The 17,734-nt window shown below is 37.4% G+C and overlaps 1 protein-coding gene across 6 annotated transcripts in view; it reads left to right on the top strand.

Moving 5' to 3' along the window:
- Positions 1-4,036, top strand: part of SPOCK3 (SPARC (osteonectin), cwcv and kazal like domains proteoglycan 3) — a 501,843-nt gene extending 497,807 nt beyond the window's left edge. For 5 of the 6 annotated variants that reach the window (XM_058436862.1, XM_032148876.2, XM_032148872.1 and 2 more), the window contains one exon: positions 2,326-4,036. In XM_058436862.1, coding sequence (XP_058292845.1) covers positions 2,326-2,495 — 170 coding nt within the window. In that variant the 3' untranslated portion in view covers positions 2,496-4,036. The remainder of the gene's footprint in view (positions 1-2,325) is intronic. The other variant, XM_058436863.1, reaches the window with a different exon arrangement.
- Positions 4,037-17,734: the final 13,698 nt, after the last annotated feature.

The raw sequence follows: 17,734 nt of genomic DNA, 5'->3' as shown, positions 1-17,734 counted from the left end.
TGTTCAAGCATTTAATGAGGACTTACTCTATGCAAAGACTATAGAATATATAGGGTGGAGGGAGTGACAAAAAATCTTACTCCTAGCATGTTAAAAACTTGGATAGATAATAACTGGTCATTGCATAATTTAGATTTTCTAGAGAGATTAATTAAAAGCAGGGTTCCTTTCCTACTTCAAATTCAGAAAGTTGTTGAGGTACTTCTTTTCCTCTCAGCTGAAGCAGACCTTTCTCATTCATCCTACTGCAAGTCAATAAACTCTATTTATCATGTCTTCAAATGACACCCTTTTGTCTGTATACCTCTGGAGATGGTGACTTAGGGAATATGTGGGTTCACCAGCCAAAGAAATAACAAAGCTTTTAAAAGTAAAAGTCCGTAAATTACAGCTATATGAGCATGCTTCCTTGTGCTTGAGTGAGGAAAATGTATTTTGATTACTTAAAGGGAATTATAGCTAATATTCTAATTCTTTTTTAGGAACATGCATTTTTATGTATATATTTAAAATAGAATGTAATGATTAGTTGAACATCACATACATGCATTTTAAAGTTTCCATTGTGGTACCATTTGTACTTCATAAAACATTTTTCTAGAATGCAAGTGTCAATTTTGTTGGTATTATAGACAGTTTTCATGACAAAAGCCACTTCATTGTACACACACACGCGCGCACACACACACGCTCACGCGCGCACACACACACACCCCAGGAATTATTTGTGTTTCAATTAATATAAATGATCAAAAATGAGAATAAAGTACTTTTTAGTTTTGCATTTTAGAAAATATTTAGATGTATTCTTCAAGCAAATTTTAGACTAATAAACTAAGACTATTAAGAAAAAAATGACAAACAACAAAAGTAATCTCATTTAATCTTTAAATTCCTGCTCTGAATCCATTTGTTCGTAACATTTTTAACAGCTTAGTTTTGGTTTGATGACCTGGGCAATGCAGTTAGATTTAAGTAGGAAGAAAGAGGATTCAATAGCTGCTTTACATGAATTTTACATATAGGGAACACATCTTTGTAATATGTGCTGTAAAGTAGTTGCGTTATAAATTAATTCAGTTGTCATTGATGACAATGATGGATACATAATTTTTTATGTTGTAAATAAAAGTTATATGGAAATGAGTCCCTTAAGTGAACAAGAACATTGCTTTTGGAATGTGGACATCTGAGCTTTCTTAACATTTTATAATTAATACAGTAGGTGAAGTTGGAGAACTAAACAATATTTTCTTCAGTTAAGATGGAAATTTTAGTGTGTTCTCTTGGGAGATCAACCAATTTATAAACCTTGAATTACATCAACAGGATTTGTTATAATTAGATACCAAAGAATTATAAGAATAAAATATTAGATAGAAAATAAATCCACGCTAGCATTTGAGGAGTTGAAAAGTCAATACACAGTGAGTGCTAAGATGTATGTGCATTATTGCCTCCATAAGTATTAATAGTTACTTTTAAAATATTTTGTAATATATTAGTTTTCTGTTGCTGTAGTAACAAATTCCCACTCAGTGACTTAAACAACACACATTTATCCTACAGTTCTGTGCCTCAGAAGATCAACACAGGTCTCACTAAGCTCAACATCCAGATGTCAGCAGGATGATGCTCCTCTCTGGAGGCTTTAGAGGAAAATCTGTTTCCTTGCCCTTTTCACCTCTTAGAGGTAGCTCTCATCCCTTGGTTCATGGACTCTTTCCTCTAACCTTAAGCCGATAACATTGCATCTCTGATCATTCTTCTGTAGTCATAGCTCCTTCCCACTCTATCTGGAAAACATTTTTTTTTTTAATTTTAAGAACCTAAGTGACAATTTGCATCCACCTGGATAATTCAGGATAATCTCTCCAATTCAAATTCCTTTACTTAACCATATTTGCAAAGTCACTTTTTCATGTTAAGGTAACGTATTTATAGATTCTGGAGATTAGGAAATGAACATCTTTGGTAGGGCAATTTTTCTGCCACACTTGTAGAAGAAATTTTGAATTCTTTGCAAAATGCACAGTCTGACATGAATTTCTGTAACAACTGGGCTGAGATCAATATTACTGGACTGGAAATCTTGCATAACATACCTCAATAATGATTCTGCTTTTAGCACATACATTTTAACAAATGATAGATTTTAACATGTGATAATTTTCCAGAAAATGGATCTTTCCTCATCTTTGATAAATAAGATAGAAAACAAATTACTTTTTACAAAATATTCTTAATTTTCATAAGGATTTTGTCTTTCAGAAATTAACACTATTCAGTCAAATAAAGGTTATATTTACTTTCACTTGTTTTAAGCTATAGATTTTGAGATCTCTGGAGATTTTGCTAGTGGAGATTTCCATGAGTGGACTGATGATGAGGATGATGAAGACGATATTATGAATGATGAAGATGAAATTGAAGATGATGATGAAGATGAAGGGGATGATGATGATGGTGGTGATGACCATGATGGATACATTTGATTGATGACAGTTGAAATCAATAAATTCTACATTTCTAATATTTACAAAAATGATAGCCTATTTAAAATTATCTTCTTCCCCAATAACAAAATGATTCTAAACCTCACATCTATTTTGTATAATTATTTGAAAAATTGCAGCTAAAGTTATAGAACTTTATGTTTAAATAAGAATCATTTGCTTTGAGTTTTTATATTCCTTACACAAAAAGAAAATACATATGCAGTCTAGTTAGACAAAATAAAGTTTTGAAGTGCTACCATAATAAATTTTTCATGAGAACAAACTTCGTAAATCTTCCATAAGAAAAATGACAGCTAGCGCTTGGGATCGTACGTGTTAATTTTTTGAAAGATAATTCTAAGTGAAATTTAAAATAAATAAATTTTCAATCACCTGGGTCCTAAGGATTTAAGAAAAATATGCATGCTTTAATTGCATTTCCAAAGTAGCATCTTGCTAGACCTAGATGAGTCAGGATAACAGAGAGATACCAAATGGCAAGAAAAACAAAGTGACAATTGTAGAGTCCTCCACTGTGTTTACATTAATAGTGGTGTTTTTAACTATGAAATTATTCTGGATCTAATAGGACATTTTACAAAATGGCAAGTATGGAAAACCATGGATTCTGAAAGTTAAAAATTTAGTTGTTCTCTCCAATGTGTATTTTAATTTGGATGGCAGTCTCATGCAGATTTTTTAAAAGATTCTTTAATAACATGATTTGTTTGCCTTTCTAGATTTCTTTACCTTTCTCACCAGCAACTTAGGGAGCAGAATTTAAATTAGGAAGACAAAGAGAAAGATTCATTTAAACCATATTTTTACAAAGTTTGTCATTTGCCCCAAGGTCAAATTTTAAATTCTTAATTTTCATTTTATTTCCCATTTTAGGTAAAAATTTGCATTTAATCTTAGAATTCTGTTATTTTTGTTAGTAGTGCCGAAACTTAGAGAACGTATTGTATGGTGCCTTGCAAAAATAGAGATAGAAAGAGTTTAGCATGCATACCAATATAGTATATTACGCAATATATAAGCACACCTAATTAACAGATTAATATCAGTAAAGGTATTGCTGCTGGAATGAAGAAAATGGGATACATTTCTTTCTTTTTTTCTATTGTTACATAATTGCCCTGTGGACTTGTTTATGATTATTGTGTAGAGTAGCATTTTAGATTTAACTGTAGCAAAAATTACTTTAACTGCTGTATTTAAGTTAGCATGTTAATTAATTGTGTAGACATTTTGGCACACCATCACTTTTAACTATATCATACCAATGGTTTTGTGCCCATAATAAAAATGGAAAAACCTGTTGAATGTTACATATTGGTATCTTTAATTTCAACAGTGGGTAAACTGGTTTCCCAGTATACAATTCATTGAAAGCAAAATTGATGAATTATTTCCATTTAATTTATACATACTCAATACAAACTTTAATGTTGACTTTATGTAATATTTAAAGTATAATGCATTTTCTTTTTTACTGTTTATGTATAGTTTACAAAATAAAGAATCTTGTAACCAAATCGAACTGTTCCTCAATGGTTTTTCCAGAGTACACATAGTAGCATGAAGGCTTCCTAATCGAGTCCTTGATTTTTAAAATGAATGCATCACAAACTAGCTAGGGGAGTTCCCTGAAATTTTAGAATTTCAAAATTAGAGCTCTTGGAATCTTGAATATTATTTGTCAATGTATGTTAAAAAATTTTATTGTTGGTGGTGTTTTATTTTGTTTCATTTGTCATAATTTTGTAAAATGGATTATATTTTTGTCAAGGCTGTATTTTAAAACCCATTTTTATGGTGTCATACTTAACATATTTGGCTAAATTTCTATAGCAACAGCATTTTGAAGAGTAGTCAGATAGCCTTGTCTATTTAACAAATGTATATAAATATAACTGATTGTTTGGGAAGAGACAAAAACAAATTCTATACAGAGGTTTAGCAAATGAATTTAAAATAACAAATATAGTAATGTTGAAGTTAGGCTTTTTTAAAGAAGTGTCTCTGAGACTCCCAAGAAAGCAATTAAATCAACAGCAAATAGAAAATAAAAATAGATTACACTATAAAACTTTATGTAAATTATTTGTATACTATATATTTGTATGTGTGTGTATAAAAATTCTACTTGTAATGTATATTAGGTTCTTTTCATGATCATTTAATTTATTTTAAATATTTTGACACAATGCAATTATACCTATACATTTATCCCCCAAAATATAAATATTGGACAGCTACTGTAAATCAAACAGTATTCTGGACACTAGATATTCCTTAATGAACAAAATAACTATGAAGTGTAAAGACAGGTAATACATTATTCCTAGCCCATAATACAATATAGTTATAATCTCTATTGGAATAAATCAAAGAAAGATATTTACTAGATTTAATTTGAATAAAAAATGAGGTATGTTGAACCCCCAACGAGAGTCCTTGATAGAAACCCCAAATCTTAACATTTTAATTAAAAAGAATCCAAGTATCTCAACAGTTTGTTCTTTCTTAAACTGAAATCTGATTCATAGGTATGAAGTCATACAATACAGTCTATAATAGTGTCTTATTTTTCTCATCTGTGTTATTTAGAAAGCACACATGCAGCTCAAAAATTACAAGACATTCGGAATCACAGCGAATTGAGAATTGAAACATTAGAGAAAATGAGTAGAAGAAACATACAAATAAAATAACAAGTGTTCCTTTTATGACAAAATCTAGTATGGAAATTAAGGATGCTTTATTGTTGTACATATAGGGGATGGTAATTCTGCCTAATACTATTGGGGAAAAAGAGCTAAGTTTAAAATAAACATGAAGCATTTTAATATTGATCAAAATGATCAATAATTCAAACTGTATTTCTGCCAATCATTTAATAGAAAAATATCAAACCAAAATATCAAAATTATTAGCAAAAATTTTCTAATTAATAAAACAGCTGCTAAGAGTACTTTATTCTGTGTATACATTTTTACAGTATTTTCATTTTACATGAAACTAATGACATGAAAAGTAACTCATAAGCATTGAACCTTATAGGCTATTGATAGTTTATTTAGAGCATATGTACAGAATTGCATGAATAAATACACATTTTGTAACAAACACTTTGATGATTTGTTTTACATAAAATTAATGAAGCATTGGTGTCGGCTAGATGCAATGGATTATTAAGGGCTCCATACACAGTCTACTTTTAGAGATTCCTAGTAGCTGGGGGGAAAGTGGAGAATGAGCCACACCGAATACAGCCATCATAAGTAATGTGCTTGTTCTGCCTGACACAAGTGTGCACATATGCACACAAACACATGTGTGCACACACGATTAGTCCAGTGTTTACTTTGAATTTAAAATATTCAGTACATTGAGTCACATTTATTTCTCTTTTGTTCATGATGAATAAAAAGTACTAGACCATATCATACATTGCTCAGGTGAAGTAAGAAAATTTGAAAATCTAGCATAAAGTGGCATGAAGATATAAATAAATGATCACATGAGCTCCTTGTAGCTTATTCTATTTGACATTATTTTAAACCTAATAGCTGATATTAAGGTTAACATAATGAAAGGTGACATTTTCATTCTTTCTAGTACACATTTTTATAGAAAATAATATCAACTGTTAATTCTGTGTTTTAAAAGTATATCATGAATTATAACTTGGCTTCATGAAACTGTTATTAATGGTTAAGTCAATGAACACTTCAAAGAGACCATCTTAAGCTTTCATTGTATACAATATATATGTCATCCCTCCTGGGGCAAGACAAATCAGAATAGCCCTTTTGAATAGTAATTATTTTCTCTCAATTGTATATGAATATCTGCTGTCATTGTTCTACTTAATATCTTTACCTAATTTCTATGTCTCAGTTAAAAGCTTAGCAAGTAAAATTAAGATAAATGAATTTATGGTTCAACATGATTTAAAATGGCAAAGTAAGCCATTGTAGGTGGAAAGATTTTTAAAAATTGCAACAACCAATAAATACCATCACATCCACATTCAACTCTTTCTAAGACATCCTTGGGGAATACAATTTTAATATATTTTAATGATCAAACATCCCATTCATTCTTAAGTATACAAATGCATATATTCCTAGGTTTGGAGTCTATATGCCTTATCTTTTTCATCTGTCAAATGTAGCTTAACTTATTTATCCTGGAGAATTTATGTGCAGGCTACATGCAACACAAATTTAAAGCAGTAGCACTGTGTTTATCCTGTAGTAAATGTCCATTAAATGCTAATTTTTTTTTTAGATTTTTAAAATAGGTTAACAACAGCAGTATTACTGAAGTTTTCAAGATGTGCTGTCAGAATTGTCTTCTCTTTTTACAGCTTTATTCACAGTAATTCAAACAAATGATCCAGTCGATAGTACTCTCATATAATAAATAGACATAAAAAATCGTGTTCACATCATAGAGTCAGTGTGAGGATGAAATGAGTTAATACATGGCATCTGGAACATAGTAAATACCAAATAAATGTAATTATTTTTGTTACTTATAGACACTTACGAGGCTTAGCAAAAGTCATATGAAGAAATGAAAAACTAAACTTCAAACCCAAGTATCTTAACTAGTTGGCTTCCGTAAGTAATTATTCATTTTTGAATAGGTATATTTCAAGAGAAACATGAACTAGGGTTTATGTCAACTTAATATATGTACCATACATGAAATGTCATATACATTAAATTCATGCAATCGGTAAAAATTTAGTTAACAGCTAAACACTCTAAACAACCTGGCTTCAATCTACTTCTCCCGCCGCGGGAAAAAAACTAAGAACTGGATGTTATTTTTTCTTATATTAGAGATGAAGTATCCTAGAAATCACTAATACTCATCATTCCTCGTTCTTCTCTCCTTTCTGGATACATGTGATATCTTCCTTTTTTCTTCACAGTCAAATTGAGGCCATGCAACTAGTTCTGGCCAACTGACTGTGAGCTGAAGTCACATGTATGGTTCTTGACAGGGCAGGTGTCACAGCCATCAGTTTATAGGCAGTTGGGAAGGAACAGCGACAGTGCTGTATCTTTACCCGTGTCTCTCAGTTCCACTGGTTATTTAACCATGTCATGCTACTTCCACTTTTAAATGTGCAACAACTGTCCAAAACTAATGTCTTCTTCTTAAACAACATGCAACATGTTTTGAAGCCATCTCAAATCCTTGTAAAGTGAAGTAGAGCATAAACAAGTTAATTCTGCTGTTTAATGAAATGTATTTGTATAGCAGTCCAGGAAATGCAATTCCTGGAGTCAAATCTCTGAGCTCAATCTGATACTGCTTTGTGACATTGGGCAAATAATGAACTTTGCTGTAACTGGTTTTCTTCATTTGTAAAGTAATAGTAGTGTTAGGATTTAATTCATAAGGCTATAATAGTGCCTCAGGGGAAATTCTAGTAATAGACCTAGCTCAAAAAATTTAGCTATAATAATAATAATAAAAAAGACAGTAAGTATAGTGGTAAAAGCCACGGACAGTATAGTCTACCAAGTCTGAATCCTGGCTCTGGCGCTCATGGACTGCGTGACTTTAGGCAAGTTACTTGACATCTCCATGGCTTAGTTTTCTCATCAGTGAAATAGGTATGAGATTAATTCTCAGGTTAGCACATGTGGCAGAGGATTACAAACTTTAATACTTATGAAAGCACTTAAAACAGTGCCTAGCCAAGTAGTCAGCACTGAATAATAGTTATTATTAAGAAGAAGGAAATGAAAAGTAAAATCAAGAAACCGGCCACCATTTTAGATCTATCATATTTTTAAGACGGGAATATAGAAATTGTTATTCCTGTTTTCTCTGTTAGGAAACAGCTAGTCCAGAGAAATAAGGTGATCTCTAAAGGTCACCAGGGATATCAATGTAGAAACTAAAGCACAAACTTAAGAAACATCATCAGCTCAATGCAGTCAAACGTCAACTTGCTCTTGAGCTCTCATAAATGTTCTCTCTTAAAATGTAATTCCTATTTAAGGGCTAACCTTTTCAAAACATTGATTATCCACATGCCTTATCCAAAAGAGTGGTCATTTATAGAAAATTCTTAATGTAATTTCACTGTAATTTTTTTTTTTTTTTTTTTTTTTTTTCTGAGAGGGAGTTTTACTCTTGTTGCCCAGGCTGGAGTGCAGTGGTGCCATCTCGGCTCACTGCAACCTCCACCTCCCGGGTTCAAGTGATTCTCCTGCTTCAGCCTCCCCAGTAGCTGGGATTACAGGCGCCTGTCACCACTCCTGGCTAATTTTTTGTATGTTTAGTGGAGACGGGGTTTCACCATGTTGGCCAGGCTGGTCTTGAACTCCTAACCTCAAGTGATCTGCCGCCTCGGCCTCCCAAAGTGCTGGGATTACAGGCGTGAGCCACTGCGCCTGGCCATAATTATAATTTTTAATGTGTCTTTTTAATTGGTATGTTAAATAGTGCTAAGTTTCAATATTCTTTTTGGCCCCATGGGGGTAAGATGTAGAAGTACCGGAATGGAAAAAAAAAAACTATAATTAGAGACTATAAATCTGTTTCAGAGCTTACCAGAGGTTGCATTAAAGTGTAATTTAGAACTTACTAGATTTAAAAGAAAAAACATAATTTTTTAAAAAAAAGCATTCTTGTAATTTAAAAACAATTTATTATTTTGGGGGGATGAAAAAATAGAGGTGGAACTATTAGAAGTATGGACAAAACAATTTCACATTCTCAAATAGCTTCTAAGGAGTATAAATAAATATGTGACAAATCATGTCACATTTGTAAAAAATTTGAGAACTCTTATTTTCTCATATAAGTAAATATTAGTATGATAATAGACCATTATTGGTAAACTACGTCTCAGTTTATTTTATCCAGGTATAGTATTTCTTGCTATGAAATGTAAATATTTAAACATTTTTCTCTTTTAGGATAATGTGTTTCTGGTGCTCATCATTTTCACTCCAAACAACCAATACTTTTTCACAACTAATTTGATCATCTGGAGAAATATAGATGAAAGATAAAGGGAAAATGTCCTTTACTGTAAGACATGTTTGTGGAAAAGTTAACCAAAAGAGGCCTCTAATTTGGACCTTACTTTCTTCTTATAAAATTAAACGATAGCAAAATAGATTGTGTATATGTTACATTTGGCAAAAGAAAAAAATGACTGATTTTGTACAAGGTTGGTTCAGTTGGTCATGTGAATCTCGGACTATTGAGACTCTTTATTTGATTGATTAATGTGTATTTGGTGTCAATCTCATAATTACAAGAGCGATGCATGACTATGTCAATCTTAGTTTATTTTCTAAAATTTGAGATAATTTGAACAAATTTTTGTTTTCATGTGAGTCATCTGGGTATTATTTTTTATTGGGCATACCTAGAAGGATTATTATTTGAAGTAAAACTGCATGCTGACAATTTATAGTGAGGAGAAACAGAAGTCAATTAATAAGTGTAAGTAAGTTATATTACATTATATTTTACATCAATTACCACATACACTTGGCATTTAATACACTTGAAGTGTTCCAGGGCCACAAATGCATTTTTAACTTGAATCACTCCTACTCTAGGCAGGTGAGAATAAACTGCTTTCTTGGTGCTATGCTTTAAACATGGTCTGTTTGGCTCTGTCAAGTCTCATGTTGAAATTTGACCTCCAGTGTTGGTGGTGGGGGATGCTTGGGGGTGTTTGGGTCATGGGAGTGGATCCCTCATCAATGACTTGGTGTGATTCTTGTAGGAGCGACAAGAAGTGGTTGTTGAAAAAAGGCTGGCATCGCCTTCCCTCTGTCTTGTTTCTTCCCTGCCGTGTGATTTCTGCCCGCACCTCTTTCGTTCCCTCTCCACCATGAGTAGAAGCAATCTGACTTTCTCACCAGGAGATGCTGGCACCATGCTTCTTGTACAGCCTGCAGAATGTGAGCCAGATAAACCTCTTTCCTTTATAAATTACTCACCCTCAGGTATTCCTTTATAGCAGCACAAACTGACTAAGACACTTGGCTGGTAAGGAAACCTAGCCATTCACCCAGCATCCAATTTCAATATGGCTTTACAAGACCTATCTCTTCCTTTTTTTACTAGTGGCAAACTCTTATTTGTGTTGTAATCCCTCCTCCCCACCCCCCACCTTTTTTTTCTTTTTTGAGACCAAGTCTCGCTCTGTCACCAGGCTGGGGTGCAGTGGCTCAATCTCGGCTCACTGCAACCTCCACCTCCCCAGGTTCAAGCAATTCTCCTGCCCCAGCCTCCCGAGTAGCTGGGATTACAGGCATGCATCACCACACCCAGCTAATTTTTGTATTTTTAGTAGGGACACAGTTACATCATTTTTGCCAGGATGATCTCGATCTCCTGACCTCGTGATCCACCCGCCTTGGCCTCCCAAAGTGTTGAGATTACAGGCGTGAGCAACTGTGTCAGGCCTAATCCCTTTTTTTTTTTTTTTTTGGAGTAGGGGGAGAATTGCAGTATAGTTTGAAGTAGGATATCATGACGCCTCCAGCTTTGTTCTTTTTGCCTAGGATTGTCTTGGCTATATGGGCTCTTTTTTGGTTCCATGTGAATTTTAAAGTGGTTTTTCTAATTCTATAAAGAATGTCAATGGTAATTTAATAGCAATAGCATTGAATCTATAAATTACTTTGGACGGTATGGCCATTTTCACAATATTGATTCTTCCTATCTATGAGCATGGAATGTTTTTTCATTTGTTTGTGTCCTCTCTGATTTCTTTGAGCAGTGGTTTGTAGTTCTCTTCAAGGAGAACTTCATTTCCCTTTTTAGCTGTATTTATAGGTACTTTATTCTCTTTGTAGCAATTGTGAATAGGAGTTCATTCATGATTTGGCTCTCTGCTTGTCTATTGTTGGTGTATAGGAATGTTTTTTATTTCTGCACATTGATTTTGTATCCTAAGACTTTGCTGAAGTTGCTTATCAACTTAAGGAAATTCTGGACCAACAAACATGAAAAAACAATTCAGTGTCACTGATCACTAGAGAAACGCAAATCAAAACCTCAATGAGATTCCATCACATGCCAGTCAGAATGACGATTATTAAGAAGTTAAGAAACAACAGATGCTGGTGAGGTTGCAGAGAAATAGGAACACTTTTACACTATTGGTGGGAATGTAAGTTAGTTCAACCTTTCATGCGCGTCCCTGTAAAGAGACCACCAAACAAGCTTTGTGTGAGCAATAAAGCTTTTAATCACCTGGGTGCAGGTGGGCTGAGTCTGAAAAGAGAGTCAGCAAGGGGAGATACAGGTGGGGCCGTTTTATACGATTTGGGTAGATAAAGGAAAATTACAGTCAAAGGGGGGTTGTTCTCTGGCGGGCCGAGTGGCCGTCGCAAGGTGCTCACTCGGGGAGCTTTTTGAGCCAGGATGAGCCAGGAGAAGGAATTTCACAAGGTAATGTCATCAGTTAAGGCAAGGACCAGCCATTTTCACTTATTTTGTGGTGGAATGTCATCAGTTAAGGTGGGGCAGGGCATATTCACTTATGATTCTTCAGTTACTTCAGGCCATCTGGGCTTATACATACAAGTCACAGGGGATGTGATGGCTTGGCTTGGGCTCAGAGTCCTGACATTCCTGCCTTCTTATATTAATGAGAAAAATGAAACAAAATAGTGTTGAAGTGTTGGGGCGGAGAAAATTTTTGGGGGGTGGTATGGAGAGATAATGGGCGATGTTTCTCAGGGCTGCTTCAAGCGGGATTGGGGTGGCATGGGAACCTAGAGTGGGAGAGATTAAGCTGAAGGGAGATTTTGTGTTAAGGGGTGATATTATGGGACTGTTTGAAGAAACATTTGTCATTTAGAATTATTGGTGATGGCCTGGATATGGGTTTGTATGAATTGAGAAACTAAACGGAATAAGAGAAGGAGAAAAACAGGTATTAAAGGACTAAGAATTGAGAGGACCCAGGACATCTAATTAGAGAGTGCCTAAGGAGATTTCAGCATAGTCCTGCCAGCAAAGATTATTTATTTACTTCAAGAGTTAAGAGTGGCAGTTTGGGGATAGCACCAGGAGATACCAGCTGTGATGGCTTGGAGAAACAGTGTAAACTGGCAGTGTAAACAAGAGCAGGGCATCTATGAGTAGTTGAGAACGGTGAATAGGAGTATGACTAGACAGAAGACAGTAGGGATGACAAGTTTTTTGAGGCACAGTCTAAGTTGGTCTGGTGTCTGGAATGAGACTGGGGCTTAATAAAAAGGAGCATCCAAACAGGAGCTTAAATGGGCTGTACTTTGTAGCATTCTGAGGACAGGCCTGAATTCTGAGAAAAGAAAGAGGTAAAAGTATTGTCCAGTCCTTTTTAAGCTGGTGGCTGAGCTTGGTGAGATGTGTTTTTAAAAGACCATTAGTCTGTTCTACCTTTCCTGAAGACTGAGGACTGTAAGGGATATAGAGATTTCACTGAATACCAAGAGCCTGAAAAACTGCTTGACCCTGTGATCAGGGTGAGAAACAGGGAAGAAGGAAACGTGGGGAAATGGGGTGAATGTCAGGTCGATCAGAGAGATGCAGTCATGAGGGTCAGGTGTAGTATCTGGAATAATGTGGAAGGCTGGATTGAAGTCCGGGGCAGGAACAATGGTGATTGTGGAGACTTAACACAATTGTGGAGTGAATACAGCTGAAGGAGCTGGGGAGCAGAAAGTATATGAGTCAGGTGTGAGTAAGAAAATAGATTTTGGAAATTATAAGAGCTGTAGAGAGTGAGTTGAGCATAGTCTGTGACTTTTAGGGCCTCTAAAAGTATTAAAGCAGCGGCAGCTGCTGCACGCAGACAGGAGGGCTAGGCTAAAACAGTAAGGTCAAGATGTTTGGACAGAAAGCCTACAGGGTACGGTCCTGGCTCTCGTGTAAGAATTCTGACTGCACCAATCATGCCTAGGAAGGAAAGGAGTTGTTGTTTTGTAAGGGACTGAGGTTTGGGAGATTAATCAGACACGATCAGCAGGGAGAGCACCTGTGTTTTTATGAGAATTATGCCGAGATAGGTAACAGATGAGGATGAAATTTGGGCTTGACTGAAGTAATGGGGGCTGTCTGTGAAGCCTTGCAGCAGTACAGCCCAGGTAATTTGCTGAGCCTAATGGGTGTCAGAGTCAGTCTAAGTGAAAGCAAAGAGGGGCTGGGATGAAGGGTGCAAAGGAATAGTAAAAAAAGCATGTTTGAGATCCAGAACAGAATAATGGGTAGTAGAGGGATGTATTGAGGATAGGAGAGTATATGGGTTTGGCACCACGGGGTGGATAGGCAAAACAATTTGGTTGATAAGGCGCAGTTTCTGAACTAACTTGTAAGCTTTGTCTGGTTTTTGGACAGGTAAAATGGGGGGAATTGTAAGGAGAGTTTATAGGTTTCAGAAGCCCATGCTGTAGCAGGTGAGTGATAACAGGCTTTAACCCTTTTAAAGCATGCTATGGGATGGGATATTGGTGTTGAGCAGGGTAAGGGTAATTAGGTTTTAATGGGATGGTGGGATGGTAATGGTTGCCAGGGAAGGAGTAGAGATGTCCCATACTTGTGGGTTAAGTTGGGGGAATATGAAAGGAAGACGCGAAGGAGGCTTTGGGTTGGGGAGAAGGGTGGCAGTGAGATGTGGCTGTAGTCCAGGAATAATCGGGGAAGCATATATTTTAGTTAAAGTGTCTTGGCCTAATAAGGGAACTGGGGAGGTGGGGATAACTAAAATGGAGTGCTTAAAAGAATATTGTCTAAGTTGGCACCAGATTTGGGGAGTTTTAAGAGGTTTAGAAGCCTGGCCGTCAATACCCACAACGGTTATGGAGGCAAGGGAAACAGGCCCTTGAAAAGAATGTAATGTGGAGTAGGTAGCCTCCGTATTGATTAAGAAGGGGACAGACTTACCTTCCACTGTGAGAGTTACCCGAAGCTCAGCATCCGTGATGGTCTAGGGGGCTTCCAAGGTGATCAGGCAGTGTCACTCTTCAGCCGCTAAGCCAAGAAGATCTGGGAAGGAGTCAGAGGCTTCCAGGGGCTCTGGGAGTGGTTGCCAGGTGAGTTGGACAGTCCGATTTCCAGTGGGGTCCCACACAGATGGGACGTGGCTTAAGAGGAATCCTGGGCTGCAGGCATTCCTTGGCCTGGTGGTCAGATTTCTGGCACTTGTAGCAAGCTCCTGGGGGAGGAGGTTCTGGAGGAATGCCTGGCCGCTGTGGTTCAGGCGTTTGGAAGTTCTTGTGTGCTGGAGATGTGGCTGGGGTTTATCTCACAGTAGAGGCAAGGAATTGCAACTTTTTTCTATTATTGTACACCTTAAAGGCGAGGTTAATTAAATCCTGTTGTGGGGTTTGAAGGCCGGAATTTAATTTTTGGAGTTTTATTTAATGTCAGGAGCAGATTGTGTAATAAAATGTATTTTGAGAATAAGAAGGCCTTTTGACCTTTTAGGGTCTAGGGCTGTAAAGTATGTCAGGGTTGCTGCCAAACAAGTCATGACCTGGGCTGTATTTTTATATTTGATGAAAAAGAGCCTAAACGCTGATTTGTCATAAAGAAAAAGGAGCATTTACCTTGACTATGCCTTTAGCTCCAGCCACTTTTTTAAGAGTAAATTGCTGGGCAGGTGAGGGAGGGCTACTCATGGAATGAAACTGTAAGCTGGACCAGGTGTGAGGAGGGGAGGTGACAAAAGGATTATAGAGTGGAGGAGCGGAGGCTGAGGAAGAATTGGGACCTAGCTCACCCTGGCGAGGAGGGGAGAGGTCAGATGGGTCTGTAGAAAAGGAAGATTAGAAAGACTCAGCGACGCTTGGGGTTGGGACTGAGGGGACAGGCAGGAGGGAAAGAGGGAAGATTTGGGACTAGTTGCATTGGGAACAGAGACTAGGAATGGACCGATGTGTAAAAGAATGCCTGGACATCAGGCACCTCAGACCGTTTGCCTATTTTACACAAGAATTATTTAGATATTGCAGGATGGAAAAATTGAAAGTGCCGTTTTCCAGCTATTTGGAACTACTGTCGAGTTTGTATTGGGGTCAAGCAGCATTGCCAAAGAAAATAAGATGCTTAGATTTTAGGTCAGGTGAGAGTTGAAGAGGTTTTAAGTTCTTAAGAACACAGGCTAAGGGAGAAGAAGGAGGAATGGAAGGTGGAAACTTGCCCATAGTGAAGGAGGCAAGCCCAGAGAAAAGAGTAGAGACACGGAGAAGGGGTGGGGGGTTCTTGCCCTCTAGAAAAGCAGAGAAGGGGTCGGGGTGCCGAAATGAGGGATTGGGGCACAGAGATAAGAGGTCAGGGTGCAGAAATAAGGGATTGGGGTGCAGAGATACGAGGTTGGGGTACTTGCCCCTCCCCCAGAAAAGCAGGACTTGCTGCTAAGGGTGAAGGAGAAGGGGTTGAGGGGTACTTGCCCCTCCCCCAGAAAAGCAGAGAAGGGGTAGAGACACAGAGAGAAGGGGTCGGGGTACTTACCCCTCCCACAGAAAAGCTGGACTTGCTGCTAAGGGTGAAGGACCAAGGCAGGCATCCCTGTGTGGTCTGACATCTTTGAAACGTGAGTGAATAATCAGAGAGGCATCCCTGCAATGATTAAACACCAAGGGAAGGCTGCCTTCCTAGTCCGTGACCAGCGCCGGAGTTTTGGGTCCACTGATAAAACGTGTCTCCTTTGTCTCTACCAGAAAATGAAAGGAAATGAAATTAAGAGAAGGGAGAGATTGAAGTGTGGTGCCAAGATTGAAAGGAAAAAGAGGTTGAGGGATAGTGAGGGAAGTTGGAGAAGAGAGTAAAAAGAGGCCACTTACCGGATTTGAAATTGGTGAGATGTTTCTTGGGCTGGTCGGTCTGAGGACCTGAGGTCATAGGTGGATCTTTCTCACGGAGCAAAGAGTGGGAGGACAGGGGATTGATCTCCCAAGGGATGTCCCCTGATCCAAGTCACGGCAACAAATTTCATGCACGTTCGTGTGAAGAGACCACCAAATAGGCTTTGTGTGAGCAACATGGCTGTTTATTTCACCTGGGTGCAGGTGGGCTGAGTCTGAAAAGAGAGTCAGTGAAGGGAGATAGGGGTGGGGCCATTTTATAAGATTTGGGTAGATAAAGGAAAATTACAGTCAAAGGCAGGTTGTTCTCTGGCAAGCAGAGTGGGGGTCACAAGGTGCTCAGTGGGGGAGCTTTTTGAGCCAGGATGAGCCAGGAGAAGGAATTTCACAAGGTAATGTCATCAGTTAAGGCAAGGACTGGCCGTTTTCACTTCTTTTGTGGTAGAATGTCATCAGTTAAGGCGGGGCAGGGCATATTCACTTCTTTTGTGATTCTTCAGTTACTTCAGGCCATCTGGGCATATACGTACAAGTCACAGGGGATGCAATGGCTTGGCTTGGGCTCAGAGTCCTGATACAACCATTGTGGAAGACAGTGTGGCAATTCCTCAAAGACCTAGAACCAGACATACCATTTGATCCATGTTGTGGGAAGTCAGGGACCCCAAACAGAGGGACCAGCTGAAACCACGGCAGAAGAACGTGGATTGTGAAGATTTTATGGACATTTATTAGTTCCCCAAATTAATACTTTTATAATTTCTTATGCCTGTCTTTACTGCAATCTCTAAACATAAATAGTAAAGATTTCATGGACACTTATCACTTCCCCAATCAATACCCTTGTGATTTCCTATGCCTGTCTTTACTTTAATCTTTTAATCCTGTCAGCCGAGAAGGATGTATGTCACCCCAGGACCCTGTAATAATTGCATTAACTGCACAAGTTGTACAGCATGTGTGTTTGAGCAATATGAAATGTGGGCACCTTGAAAAAAGAACAGGATAACAGCAATTGTTCAAGGAATACGAGAGATAACCTTAAACTCTGACCACCAGTGTGCCGAGCAGAACAGAGCCATATTTCTCTTCTTTTAAAAGCAAATGGGAGAAATATCTCTGAATTCTTTTTCTCAGCATGGAACGTCCCTGAGAAAGAGAATGTGCACCTAGGGGTAGGTCTCTGAACTGGCCCCCCTGGGGCGTACCTGTCTCTTATGGTCGAGATTGCAGAGGTGAGATAGACTCCAGTCTCCCGTAGCACTCCCAGGCTTATTAGGAAGAAGAAATTCCCGCCTAATAAATTTTAGTCAGACCAGTTGATCTCAAAACGCTGTCTCCTGAGAAGATGTTATCAGTGACAGTGGTGCCTGAAACTTC

Source organism: Hylobates moloch, unplaced genomic scaffold (genome assembly GCF_009828535.3).
Source record: "Hylobates moloch isolate HMO894 unplaced genomic scaffold, HMol_V3 SCAFFOLD_3, whole genome shotgun sequence".
NCBI lineage: Eukaryota > Metazoa > Chordata > Mammalia > Primates > Hylobatidae > Hylobates > Hylobates moloch.
Note: the sequence above shows the minus strand (reverse complement) of the source record. Positions and strands in the feature narration are given on the sequence as shown.